Source organism: Myotis daubentonii, chromosome 15, assembly GCF_963259705.1.
Source record: "Myotis daubentonii chromosome 15, mMyoDau2.1, whole genome shotgun sequence".
NCBI classification, from domain to species: Eukaryota; Metazoa; Chordata; class Mammalia; order Chiroptera; family Vespertilionidae; genus Myotis; species Myotis daubentonii.
The window spans coordinates 42,833,786-42,848,610 of record NC_081854.1 but is presented as its reverse complement, the minus strand read 5'-3'; the positions used below and the strand labels follow the sequence as shown (position 1 = coordinate 42,848,610).

Sequence of the window (14,825 nt, the reverse complement as noted above, 5' to 3'; positions counted from 1 at the left end):
GATTTTTTACAGAGAGGAAGGGAGAGGGATAGAGAGCCAGAAACATCAATGAGAGAGAAACATCAATTAGCCACCTCCTGCATGCCCCCCACTGGGGATGTGCCCGCAACCAAGGTACATGCCCTTGACCAGAATCGAACCCGGGACCCTTGAGTCCACAGGCCGACACTCTATCCACTGAGCCAAACCGGTTCTGGCTATCTGGGCATTTTTAATAATCAAGATTAGTCCAAGGACCGTGGCCAGAAATTCATTACCTTCCAGGTCAACTGTGTTATTTTTATATGTGAAGATGAAACATAAGCATATTATCACATATATCTTTATACTACTCTCTAGTTCAGTCCTTTATGTGTGTTTTTTCTTCTGACCTAAATAAGAAGAATGGTAGGTCTAAGTAGTAAGAAAGAACTATGGTTTTTTCTCCTTTCAAATCCTCTTATAGAGTGGAAACACAAAGTGATGTTTCATTGTGAATAGAGTGAAATGTTTAATAAGTGCTCTCTAGATGAAAAGGTAAAAGGATGGGTAAATGGATGTGAACTCTTGAACAATTTTTAAAAAATCAAAGAATGAATGCATGCTTAGTAACACTCTAAAGCCTTTTCTGTATGTTTTACCTCAATTACAGAATAAGAAGCAAGCATTAGCATTCAAGGAATCACAGATGGAATTTGGGGCCAGTAAACAGTGTCACCTGAGACAACTCCAGCAACTCAAGAAAAAATTGCTGGCCCTTCAGCAAGAACTGGAGTTTCGCACGGAGGAGCTGCAGACGTCTTACTGTTCCCTCCTGCAGTATCAGTCCGTCCTGGAGAAGCAGACTTCCGACCTGGTTCTTCTTCACCATCACTGCAAACTGAAAGAAGATGAGGTATAGCTAGAGTTACTGTGGAAGTGTCTCATATGCTCATGTACCTACAGGAAACAGGCCAAGCCTACCAGAAAGCAAGCATTGGACTTAGAGAGGAGAGCTTCGCAACCTCTTGAGCGGGTTTTATCAGCTTTCCCTCTTTGAGTCTTGATCTTTTCGAAGCTGAGCAGAGGGAACTAAGCAGAATGGCATAAGTGGGTGAGAGCTCCAGTACTGGTGCATGTGGGTATGTGCTCCGTGTGTGTGTGTGTGTGTGTGTGTGTGTGTGTGTGTGTGAAGGCCCATCATTTTCATTTTATTACCATTGCAATTTAAATGCAAAAGACTCTAGGTCTCTGAGGGTTATAAAAAAGAGCATAAGGCCCATTAAATGAACCATTTTAGAAAAAGTTATCAAGTTTTGATAATATATAAATTCCTGACACTGGCACAGTTGACAAGGGAACCAGACATTGGGTCTGAAACAAACATTGAGAATACAAGTCAGTCCTTTTTGCAGACTGGAGTTTGAGATCATCTAGACCAGAGGTTCTCAACCTGTGGGTCGTGACCCCTTTGGCAGTCGAACGACCCTTTCACAAGGGTCGCCTAAGACCATCCTGCATATCAGATATTTACATTACGATTCATAACAGTAGCAACATTACAGTTATGAAGTAGCAACGAAAATAATTTTATGGTTGGGTCACAACATGAGGAACTGTATTTGAAGGGCCAGAAGGTTGAAAACCACTGATAGACTTATCTGAACTATATTCTGGACATTCATTTCTGTTCATGTCCCAGGATTCCATTTTTTTAATATTTTTATTGATTTCAGAGCGGAAGGGAGAGAGAGAGAGAAACATCAATGATGAGAAAGAATCATTGATCAGCTGCCTCCTGTACACCCCCCACTGGGGATCGAGCCCGCAACCCAGACATGTGCACTGACCGGGAATCAAACCATGAACTTCTGGTTCATAGGTCGATGCTCAAACACTAAGCCACATCAGCCAGGCAGGATTGTCTTTTTTAAACCAGAGAGAGAATCCTTGTGGAATCTCAAGTAAATTCTGAAGACCAAAGCTATGGCGCCTGACCCAGTTGAGCAATGGCACTAGCAACAGTAAAACCGTGGGTTCTAGGTAAAAGGACAGGCAGCCTCCCTGGCTCTTCTTCCTTTGCCTTTAAAGGTAAAATTCCATGACTGTCCTGGATGGTGGGGGTGGTGGTGGTGGTGGTGTGTGTGTGCTGTTGCTTAAAGACTAACTCCAGGGGTTTTATGAAGGGCCTTAAAGAACATAGACTTTTTTTAAAAAGGGAGTATTATGGCCAATGAGAATTTCTTTAAAAGGATTAGGTGGGAAAGGAACAAAGAAAGGTTATCCTACAAAATATAATCTGGAACAAAGCTGGTGAGCATGAATTGTGGTTTAATAATGCTAATGCAGGACTGTTGTTAAAACTCAGTATAATTTAAACAATAGTTCGGCCTGGAGAAAGTGACCCTGAATTCATTGTGATTCTATTTGGCTGAGTATAACAGAAAAACCCCAAGTAATTGTACTTAAGTAAGATAGTCTATTTCTATGACATATAAGATAAGGTCTAGGGATGTTATGGTAACTGCATGTGTCATCGGGTACCTCGGGTCCTATCTTTCAGCTCCATCATCATCGGCTCAAGGCTTCCATTTCAAGGTGGCTGCTAGAGCTCCATCCATCACATCCCTGATCCAAATAATCAGGATAGAATTTGGGGATGTGGAGAGAAAGGCACACTGCTCCCTTTTACGGATACTTTAAAAGCCCCATACACGTTCACTTTTATATCAGTGGCCAGAGTTAGTCACATGGCTACAGCTAGGAAGCCTAGGAAATGCACTGTTTTAGTAAGGTGTGCTGCTGTCCCAAATAAAGTCAAGGTTCTATCACTAATGAGGGGAAGCATTGATGCGGCAGGTAGCAGTAACAGTAGCAAGTAGCAGTCACTGATACAGATCCCAAACCAGAAAAGTATTGGAAAAATTACTTGGGGCATTGTGCCAAATTCCCTCAATACTTTAATACACAAAGGCATCACGCTTCTGTCTAAGGTTCAGTTTCCCGATAGCAGACCCTAAGACAAGGAGGTGAATGTAAGTAGTTAATTCAGGAGGTGATCCTAGGAAGCATGGTGAGAGTGTAGGGAAGTAAGTCAGAGAAGGTCAGATCACTGTTATAGACAGCTAGGGTTCGGTCCCTGGAGAACTCCGGGAGATGGTATAGGATACTCCCCCGTCGTTGGTTGAGGACTGCACTGAGAGTACGAACTCCCCAGTACTTGTAACCTGCCTTGTCTGGCTCCTCTGCTTGGGTGGGCCCCTGGGGCACCAACAGCTCTTAAGCAAAGAGTTGAAGATGCTAGTGGTTGGAAGGAACGTAACATGCAAAGGGATGGTGAGTGCCAAGGGGATATGAGCAGGCCACTGGCAGCTTCGGTTATAAACATTTGAATATGAAATATGCCCTTTTCTCTTTCTCCTTCCCTAATAAACACCTCAGACTAAATGATCCTTTTCTAGGAAGAATCTGAAGTGACAGGCAACAAGTGTAATTAGCTTAGACCAATAGATTGCGTTCTATTCAAATTCTACACTGAACTATTTGAACCAAACTTAAGCCTGCCTTGGCGATTCGTCTGCTCTTAACTCCTTCCATATGTGTCAGTCAAGTCATACAATTTAGCACTCTCCACTATGTCCCACTTGTTTGCTCATTTTAAATCATATCTCCCCAAAATTGGCAGAGTTTATAAACTCTGAGTGAGGAGCCTGTATCATATAGATATGTATTCCCTCAGCACCCAAGACATTGCTCATGAGCATTCAATGAATGCGTCCATTGGTTGGCTAATTAATTGATTAGGAAGAAAAGAAAACTAAATAAGGCTTGTCCAAATCTCAGAGGAACTTCGGGTCATGTTCCCCCACTGTCTCCAGGGAACTTGGCTGACATGGACCTGTGTGCCCAGGGTGCTCTCCGTTTTCTAAATTAGACCCCTAGGGAATATCTAGGGAAGAGAGGAAACTCGTGTTTCAAGCCCTTAAAAAAATTTTTAATGGAGCTATACGAATTGATTCCTATTAATCAACTAACAAGTCTTTATGGAATTCTTACTACACACCCAGCAGAATGGGAAATAAATATGGTCCTTGTCTTTAAGAAGCTTAGCATCTAAATAGGACAACCTTTTTTATTTCTAACCATTAACATTCTGATATTATATTGTAGCTTTTAAATCTGTGCTGGGGCTATTCTGTGTATCTGTGTTTCTTAAGATGAGTTAAGATATAGGACTGCATGGAGCCTCATAGCCTTATTCTTTTCTCATTAGATGCTTCTATGGGTTCAGTGTGGTTTCATTCCTACACCAACAGGTGATTCTGTACGAGGAGGAAGTTGGAACGCATACTGGAAACACAGGGGAGAAGCTCCATTTGGCACAGGAGAAACTCGCCTTGGCCGGGAACAAGATTGTCTCCCTAGAAAGAAGCTTAAACCTCTACAGGGATAAATACCAGACTTCCCTAAGCAACATTGAGTTACTGGAATGTCAAGTGAAGATGTTGGAGGGGGAACTCAGTGGGATTGTCGGTCAGGTAGGACCTAAACTAGGCCTCTCAAACCAGGAGCTCCAGCAAGTGGACAAGCTCCCAGGTGGTCCCCTGTACCAGCCCCAACCTCCGCCACCAGAAACCCAGACCTTCAACCAGATGTCATTCCTCCCCTTGAATTGTGTAGCCCTCAGCATTGAACGTCCAGCCTCCACATCTCCTTTAAGATTGTTCCTTATGAATTTTGAGGCCCTTAATCAATATAAAAAGCCACTACTTCAAATAAGGCAGAAAGTGAATTACCAAATGAGTTCTCAAATATGCCATGTTCCCATGGGGGTCTGGTAAAGGGCTCTTCTAGGTCATAGGACTCATGCAAAGCATGACTTCAGGATCAAACAGGAGAAAGCCAAGAACCATGCGAACAAAGAGCCAAAATGCTTGAATTTGTATTCGTTTTTCAGTTGCTTTTTTTTTTCATTACACAGGTAATACAGGCATACTAATACTCATGAGAATGTTAATTGATAAATGTCTTTGAAGAGCAATTGTGTGATATCTATCAAAGTCTTAAATATATCCTATCAGTCCTACTTCTATGAATTTAATTTACACATATACCAGAAAATGTACTAGAAGATTTATATGCAAAAATATTCAGGTTCATTTTAGGGGGAAAAAACTTGAAAACAACCTATATTCTCATCAATAGGAGACTGGATAAACACATTTAAAAGGAATTTAAAAGAACAAGATAAATGTACATGTACTAATATGGATAAATTTCAAAGACATCTTGTTAAGTGAAAAAGTCTATATTTATGTTTTAAAAAGACAACATAATATCTGCATTCTATAGGTTTGTTTATATGTATGTAAATGTTCAGATAAAGTTCTAGAAGGCTATGCAAAAATGGTCATCTTCAGAGAATGCAATGAGTATAGGATTAGTGGCGGTGATCAAAGAGAAATTTTAATGTTACAATGTTTTAGAAAGATAGTACACATATGCATTACTTGTGCAATTTGAAATTAATTTTAAAAGTAGATGTACAAGTAACAAAATGAAAAATGTCCTCAATAAATTGTCAAGTGAAAACACAATTTACATTAGTGTATAGAAAACGTTTCATTTGTGTGGGCAAAAAACTAGGGGGATATATATATATATATATATATATATATATATATATATATATATATATAAAAATTTCTAAAAAGATACCCAAAAAACTGGTAACTAGGACTGTGTTGCAGGAGGGGGTGTGAGTCATAGAAGGCCAAGGTGGAAGGACTGACTTTTCAGTGTATTCTCTCTTGAACTTATTCCATATTTATACCCTTGTTAATTTTTTCCTTTGTTAAGAAAGTTATGATTCACATGTATGAACATAAATTTTTAGAATATAAGTCCAGAGATTTTTTTCATGCTCACAGCATTCTTAACTCAAAAATTGTAAACAAAACCACCCCTTATTTTTAAATATCCCAGGAACCTGAGAACAAGGGCGATCATTCAAAGGTGCGTATATACACTTCTCCCTGCATGATTCAAGAGCATCAGGAGACTCTGAAACGGCTGTCTGAAGTCTGGCAAAAGGTCTCTGAACAGGATGATCTAATCCAGGAACTTCGAAATAAGCTAGCCTGCAGTAATGCTTTGGTAAGTGCCTTCTTCTGGAACACTTCTGAGACCCAAAACAAAGTCATGAGAAAAGAAAGGAGGGAGAGAGTTACCTCAAGTAATCTCTTTCACCAAGACTCCTCAAATGTCTTAAACTTGCCTCTGCCTTTTATTCATATTCTCCATAGTATGCATTCTCCCCACCCACACTAAGTTCAAGATTGTAAAGAGTCATAAAATCTTTCACACAACAACTTAAGAGCTCATCAATAGGAAAAATATTAAAGAGATTGAGAAATGATTTAAAAGATATCCACACTAGAGAATACTGTGCAGCCAAGAAAATTGATTAAGCAGATCTGTAAGGGCTATCTAGAAGGATGCTTGTGATAAATTGTTGAGAATAAGTTGCAGAATCTTATGTATGGTTCCACTTTTGTTTATCAGTGTCTTTGATCATGATGTAGAAGTATATGCTAGAAATTGTCAATTTCCAGTATATAAGGGACAGTGCCCCTTCCCCCTTGGGGGAAATGAACGAGGGAAGAGTAAATGGAGAGCAAATTTTAATTTCTGATTATCAACGCTTGGGTTTTATTTGGATTATTCTCCACAAACAAGAACAAAAATGTCTTGTTTTTTTTATTTTTAAGAAGTACATACACATTTACCCATTCCATTAAAAAGTTTTCCTCCTTTAATTCTTGAACTTTGAATCCCATCTTCTGACAGATTAAGCGCATCTTTCCTAATTCACAGACTCCAAAGAACCTTCATCTGCTAACAAACTGGACCACACAGAGGTTCAGGAGAGGCCAAAATGTGTCCACTGACAAACGCAAGACAGATCACTGTCTATGCCTTAGTGAACCTTGATGTAAGATTGAGAACATAATTCCTGCCCCAGACCCCACAGGAGGCGCATGATGAATTATAATGTTACAAGAAACTTAGGCTGTTAAAAGGAACACCCTGCTAAAATAGTACTAGTGTAAACACGGTACATTGATCATGCAGCCTAACTGACTTGGGCTCATTTGCAGGTTCTGGAGCGTGAAGAGGCGTTGATAAAATTACAAGCAGACTTTGCTTCTTATACAGCCACCCACCGACATCCTCCCAGCTCCTCGGAGGATTGTGAAGACATCAAAAAGGTGGGACAACTTTTGCTTATTTGTACCAGGGGGGTCGTGCCAATTGGGATTTGATTCTGAGTTTTCCTGCTTGTTTTTAATTTTTATCTTACATTATATTTTATTTTGTATTTGTGTGACCTTGGTTGGCCCTGCCACATGGATACAGCCAGCATTCGATTTTGGGATTGGATTTTGGAATTACACCTGTCTCTTAATGCACTTCCAACAATCCACCTAAACCAGATAGAGAGTCCTGTTGGCTTGCCAGATTCATAAGGACCATTCCAGCCTTCTAGTGCCTGGTTGGAGTCAAAAAGTAGCAAATTTAGGGAAAATTATTAATTCAAATTCACTCTCTTTTTGAAAACCTGATATTTTAGAAACTCAAAGGCATCTCAAAAGTTGATTCTCGTAATGAATACGCATTTAAACCATGTAAACAAATAGCAAGATTTGACCAACCAATAGTCAAAACTAAGTCAGGTCTCCTCCAGGTGAGTCATGCCTGGACTTGTGGTACAAGACAAAGCCAGGCACTTGCGGCCATGCTGGAGCACGGGAGGGCAGCCTGCTGAGGCTGGAATGGGGGCAGGAGGGGCGGCAGAGAGAGGAGACGAGACGACACATATAAGTTCTCTAAGGGGTCCCCAGTGGGGGAGCAGGGACTCCTCTTTTCAGGACTTTCTGATCCTACAAAGTCTGAGTGAATAAGGGATCAGTATTGAACTTTGGAGTTTCCTCCTTGGACATCTGTCAATATTTATTTTAAAGGTCAGCTCCATGTTATTCACATCCTGACCTGCCATAAGGATAGCACTCCTTTTTTATTTTTGTCTGAAAAATGTCTTTATTTCTCCCTTACTCTCTTATTTTTTTATAGTGGTAAAAAACGCATGACATTAAATTTCCCATCTTAGCCACTTTGAGGTGTACAGTTCATCCATGTTAAGTACATTCACATTGGTGTGCAACAAATCTCTAGAACTTTTTCATCTTGCAAAACTGAAATTCTATATCCACTAGACACTAATTCCTCTTTTAACATTCCTTTTTTTTTTTTAATAATCCAGACTTTCCCAAGAAACAGGATATACCTTCCCCCACCATTTTATATATCCTATCCAAAGCCTTAGAGTTGCCTCGATATTCTATTGAGAAGCGAACCATCCACATCTCAGTCAATGCCAGCAGTCCTCTCCCCCTCCACTGGCCTGACATAGACTGGGCCTTGGAGTCCCCGCAGTGCCCACCTGAGTCATATGGTGACTGCCCTGTATTTCTCCAGCTGTCCCCTGCCTTCCTGTTGCAGGCCTCCCTCACTGTCAACTCTGAAGTCACATGACTATCTCTTCCCACCTCCCTTGATGCCCAAACATCTCATTGCTCCTCCTCTGCCATGGTATATGCCCCTGCCTTCTCTTGGTCACAGCCCATCTCCCTCTCCTTCAGGATAAAAGTCAACATCCCTACCAAGGGACTACAGTCCCACGTGATGTGACTGCCCCCTAACTCCCTCACCTTATCTCCTGCCACTTTCCCCATCACTCACGCCGCTGTAAGCACATGGACTTTTCCATGTTCTTTCTCCAGGGTCTTGTCATTGGCTACAAAGCTCTTCCCTCAGATGCCTACAACATGCTCACACTCTCACCTCCAGCAAGTCGCTGCACAGGGGCCCCCTTCTCAGGGAGGCCAACCAACCCATCCTATTTAATATTGCAACCCCACATACCTGTCCCTGCCCCATGACCTCCATTCCCCTTTGTTGTTCTATTTCTTCTTCCATAGCACTTATCAACTTCGGTTTTCTATAAGTCACTGCTTATTATGCTCATTCCCCCAGACGGTCAGCTCCATGGGGGCACGGATTTGTGTCTGTGTTGTTTGCAGTACCTGGGACAGTGCCTGGCACATGGTATATGCTCCCCCAATGACACTGACTGTTATAGGGAGGAAGAGTGGCTTCCTTTGTACACATTCCATGTGAGTGTGAGAAGTCTGCCATATCCTTTTTTTAATTATATTTTTTTAATTGATATGCAATTGACAGACCAAAAATTCACCATTTAAAGTGTTTTATCAGTGAGTCTTAGTATGAAGAGCCACTCCCCATCACCACCCCACCCCCAACCCCTGGCAACCACTGCTCTGCTTCCTACCCTCCGGATTTGCCTGTTCTGGACATTCGGAATTTGAGAAAGCGTTCTCCCCCCATGTTCTCACCCTGCCCTGCTCTTTTCCATCTTTCCAGATACTGAAGCACTTGCAGGAGCAGAAAGACAGCCAGTGCCTGCACGTGGAGGAGTACCAGAACCTCGTGAAGGACCTGCGCATGGAGCTCGAGGCCGTGTCAGAACAAAAGAAAAACATCATGAAGGGTACACTGGGGGCCGGTGGGCTGTGGCCAAAAAGGGTGGGGCCCCAGAAGGAAGGCAGGATCCGCCTCTAAGCGAGAAGCCCTCTGTCCGGCCCCGCTGCAGAAATGATGAAGTTGGAGCTGGACCTGCACGGGCTGCGGGAGGAGGCATCTGCCCACGTGGAGAGGAAGGACAAGGAGATCATCATCCTGCAGCTTCGGCAGCAGGAGCTGCAGGCGCAGTTCACTGAGGCCCAGAAGCTCAGTTTGAAGAAAGACACGGTGAGGCGAGGAGCTCTCTCGTCGGAACTAGCAATAGGGCGGGTGTGAGGCCAGGCCTTGGCCAGACAGAGCACGTTCGGCAATTCTGCACCCACTGTGAATGCTTAGGGAGCATCAGCACTTGTACAGTGTGTACAATTGTCTCTTCAGGCCCAGAGACATTCTGAGGACTTTTTTTAGTACTTCTCATACCGCATAATAAATAAATAAAATAGCAATACCTTAATAGAGATGTTGCCTCTGTAAGAAAGAGATTTGTCCCTAGACCTGCAGGGCAGAGAGTTTGGGACACACTTGGCATTGTTCCTTTATGCTTTTGCTCACGCTTGATAGTGGAAAGAAATAATATAAAATAATGTGTAGCCTAATTAAGAATATGAAGTGAATTTCAATTTTTAAAATGACAAATATCTTAGAATATGCAAATCAGGCAGTTTGAAAATATTAAGGGAGCGCTGCCCTAAAGGATCTGTAGTTGCCAACAGAAATCAAGGCCCTGGAGAAGCCTAGGAATGAAACCAAGGACAAAAGCTTCTGTAGTCAATGCTATCCAGCTCTAAACTTGATCAGAGCGAGTAGAAATCATCCAATTGGTTGACTGACTGGTCATCCACACCTCCAATTTCAAGGTCCAGAGGCGACCCGTCAGTCAAAATAGAGGCACGTGGAGAGATGACAGCAAGAAGCAAGGCATCTGGATAGACAGCCTTGAGTCATTCATATATTTACCCCACAAATATTTTTGAGCTCCTACGATGTGCCAAGCACTGTTCTAGGCACTAAAAATATTACATAATTGTACACCTGAAACCTATAAAATTGTATTAACCAATGCCACCCCAATAAATGTAACTTTTATAATAATTTTTAAAAAGAATATACTAAAACATGCAACATCCTTACTCTCATGGAGTTTACATTCTAGTGTGGAGAGACAGACAATAAACAAATAACAGAATTAATATGTCAGATACTGATAAATTCCTAAAATAGCTTGGTGGCTGTTTTATACAGGGTGGTCAGGGAAGGCCTCTCTGACAAGGGACATTTGGGAAGAGAGTTGAATGAAGGGAGGGAGCCACCCAGGCAAAAGTCTTGAGAGAATAGCAAGTACAAAAGCTCTCAAGTGGGAGACCCCTTGGCGTGCTCTAGGAAACCACTTGTTGCAGACAGAGTGGGGGTGGCAAGAGGTGAGGTCAAGCTAGTAGCCGAGGACCAGGTCATGAGGCATAGCATCCTGGGAGGCCTTTTTCTAAGTGAGATGGGGCCATGGATGGTTTTGATCAGAGGCATATAAGATCTAGCTTGCGTTTTTAGAGCCACTCCCCCCCCCCCGCCTCCCCTCTGATTGGTGCAGTGAGGGGTGGCAGAGAGCTAAGGTAGGAGGCTATTGCAATATCCAGGCATGAGAAAATGGTGGCTGTGAGAGGGCTCCAAAGAGTCTCTGATTGTCTTTGCCCTGCCACTGTCAGGCCTTCGTTAGCATTAACGCGTTGCTTTCCTCAGCTCCTCCAAGAGAAAGATGAAATGCTGCACGAGCTAGAGAAGGAACTGACACGGGTTCAGACAACCCTCCTGAAGAAAGAGATGGAGTTTGAGAAGCAGCAGCTGATGACGACCGAACTGGAAATGACCCTCCGGGGGGTGAAGCAGAACACATGCCAGGCGGAGTGTGGGGCCCTGCAAGCCGAGATCGAGAAGCTGAAGGACTTCCTCGAAGATGCCCAGCAGCAGCAGAGGATGGCTGGTGAGGCCCCGGCAAGCGCTGCCCACCACACTCCCAGCACACGGGGCTGGAGCCCCTTTCCTCCTCTAAATGGCCATCCCCCTCTGCCTCCCCACGTTCTCACTTCAAGTCTTCCTTTGCTCTCATCTCACATCTCAGCAGTGGCTTCATTCACCTCCAACCTCACCTCCTGTCTGGAACCTTCACCACAGCCGGTGTTCAGTTTGGGAGCGTGAACTGCCCGCTGTTTCCTCGGCGATTCAGATAAAGACCCGCTCCTTTCTCTGCCAAGGAGGGCGGGGCTCTGTACTTTGTTTCTTTGCACCACATTCCTCTCCATCTTCTCCAGAACTTTTGTCCCACAATTCATCTCTTCCTTCCCTGTTTCTGTTTTTAATCCTCACCCGAGGATATTTTTCCATTGATCTTTAGAAAGAGAGGCAGGGAGGAGGAAGAGAGGGAGGGAGGGAGGAAGGGAGAGAGACAGAGAGAGAGAAAGAGAGATTGAGAAATATCAATGTGAGAGAGGCACATCAACTAGCTGCCTCCACCACGCGCCCTGACCAGGCCAGGGATCAAACCCGCAACTGAGGTATGTGCCCTTGACTGGGAATTGAGCCCATGTGCCAATGCTCCAACCACTGAGCCAAACAGGCCAGGGCTCCTTCCCTAGTTTTTTTATTCTCTCTCTTCCTTTTTTGGGGGGTTAGGGGCCTCCAAAAATTCTCTTCTGTGCAGCTTGCACTATGGATTGTGTCCTTGTTCCACTGCTTTCTCGGAGGTCACCAGTAACTTCTTGCCTTGGACATAAGGTTTCCTAGGGGGTGATGAAAATGATCTAGAATTAGATATTGATGATGGTTGCTCACCTTTGTGAGGATGCCAGAAACCACTGGACTATACACTTTAAAAGCGTAAATTTTGTGTTATGTGATATAGAAATTGAAAAAAAAAGTAAAAGGTTCAAAGTCAGGCTTCCTCACCCTCCTTTGACTCTGTGTGTCTGTGCTGTGGGCCACCGTACCTCAACAAGTGTTTCTTAGCTTTGGAGACACAACAGGTCCCACAAATCTCATAATTGTTTTCTCCGCCCACCCTGCTCAGAATCATTCATCCCTAAGACTCTGCCCTCATCCTCTTCTCATTTCCCTCTACACTTGTTCTTCAGTGAGCACCTTCCTCCTTGGAGCTGCATTGCCTTGCAGATGACTCCAAAGCCTAGGCACAGGCCCTGATTTCACACCTGTGACCAGTCTTATTTTTAGAGACTGGCTCCCCCTGGGCAACTCACCTTCCCCTCTAACGCAACATTCCTCAAACTGAACCTATTCTCTTCCCTGCTTTAAAATTTTTTTCTCCCTTCTTACAAGGTGTATAATTATTTCCATAGTGATACCACCTTTCCTCTAGTGTCCTAGGCTGAAAAATGGGGAGGAGACTGATGTTTAAAGTAGAAATGATAGTAGAAACTGTTGGAAATGGGGATATATTTGGCATAGAGAAACTCCAGTAAGCAGCTTCGTGCCCAGTGAAGGCAAGGACGTGGGCTAAAGGATATTGCCGGAAGTCGTTCTCCATTCTAATCCTTCACACTGTTCCTAAAGTACTCTTTCCTTCATGTCCAGTCCCTGCTCAAGAACCCAAAAATCAAGTCCAAACCTTTCTCTCAAAGTCCTTCAAAGCCCCTTCTAGGTCATGCTCTTCCTCAGCTCTGTCTCTCAGAACTCCTACCCAGCTTCCTTTCAATCACACCAGTCTCTGCCCATCCTCTTCCCTCAGGCCTTCCCCTTCCCTTCACCAGGCATTTACGCTAACATTCCTCTCACCGGGAATTCCCTTCTTCTAAGGTGCCACCCGCCTCTGTTCCTCGGTAAGTCCACCTCCAACGGTCCTTACAGTGACGTGCTTCCTGAGTTGACAGTCTTTGCAAGTTTAACATTACAGTGCTGTCTTATCGAGAGGGGCCGCTATGGTTCCCTCACTAGACTCTAAGTTCCTAGAGCAGTGGTCGGCAAACGGCGGCTCGCGAGCCACATGCGGCTCTTTGGCCCCTTGAGTGTGGCTCTTCCACAAAATACCACGTGCGGGCACGCACATACAGTGCGATTGAAACTTCATGGTCCATGTGCAGAAGCCGTCTTATTGATGAGAACCTGGAATCGTGCCTAAAATTAAAAACAACAACATACAAACCTGACTTGCCCAAACTTTCCAAGGGGATGTGAGGCCATTGTTCACATTACTGTTTGTCAGTCATTGTCATGATTTAATTTTATGGATATTGTAAGGTAAATTGTAAGGAATTTAATTTTATCAATAAATATCGTTATTAAGTATGATATCAAGTTTTATTCAACGTACCTATAGTTTAACTAAGACTTAAAACTTTAAGTAAAGTTTATTAAGTTAATTTTAGGGAACGTTGTGGAGTGAAAGAAGATGTAGAGTCGAGGATTGAGAAAGGTATGTTGATACGGTTTGGACATAGAGAGAGGATGAACAAAATGAGATAGACGAAACAGGTATACAAGACGAGTGTGGATGGGAGAGTTGGAAGGGGTCGACCTCAGCAAACGTACCTCAATCAGAGGTATGTTTTTAGCAAAGGCCAGCTTAGGAGTACCCTAATTAAGTTAATAACAATGTACCTACCTCTATAGTTTAAGTTTAAAAAATTTGGCTCTCAAAAGAAATTTCAATCGTTGTACTGTTGATATTTGGCTCTGTTGGCTAATGAGTTTGCCGACCACTGTCCTAAAGGGTCAGGGCGTGTGCCCAAGGGCAGGATGAGTTGCATAAGATACACTGAGCCATGCCTATCAATTTGTTTCATTTCAGTCAAGAAGGAGACCACAGCTGAAGGGTAGTTGAAGACAGATGATTTAAAAGCGCTCCTTAAGGGCGATAACGGAATGGAGAGAAATGAGGACAGATGGGAGATGGAAGTAGGCCACACCATGAAGGAACGAACTATTTAACTGGTCTGGTTTGAGAGTCTGCTCTTCACACATCCTTCCTTCTCACAAGGACATGCCCCTGGCTTGTCTCCTGTCTTTGCAGCTCAGGAGGCAGCCCAGTACAAAGAGGAGGCCGCTTTGACAAAGACGAGCCTGGAGGATTCCCAGAGGAAACTGCAGAACTGCGTTCTCCTGGAGAAGCAGAAGGCCGACAACATCCAGGAGCTGCAGAGAGAGCTCCAGAAGCTGCAGGATTCGCTGGTGTCTGGGGAGGAACTTGCATCCAACAGGTA

General features: G+C 43.4%; 1 protein-coding gene across 2 annotated transcripts in view; it reads left to right on the top strand.

Moving 5' to 3' along the window:
• PMFBP1 (polyamine modulated factor 1 binding protein 1) overlaps nt 1-14,825 on the top strand; it is a 48,708-nt gene that overhangs the window by 17,822 nt on the left and 16,061 nt on the right. For both annotated transcript variants that reach the window (XM_059667576.1, XM_059667575.1), the window contains exons 3-10: nt 632-874; nt 4,275-4,496; nt 5,944-6,114; nt 7,119-7,229; nt 9,463-9,589; nt 9,692-9,849; nt 11,356-11,596; nt 14,636-14,822. In XM_059667576.1, the coding sequence (XP_059523559.1) occupies nt 632-874; nt 4,275-4,496; nt 5,944-6,114; nt 7,119-7,229; nt 9,463-9,589; nt 9,692-9,849; nt 11,356-11,596; nt 14,636-14,822 (1,460 nt within the window). The remainder of the gene's footprint in view (nt 1-631; nt 875-4,274; nt 4,497-5,943; nt 6,115-7,118; nt 7,230-9,462; nt 9,590-9,691; nt 9,850-11,355; nt 11,597-14,635; nt 14,823-14,825) is intronic.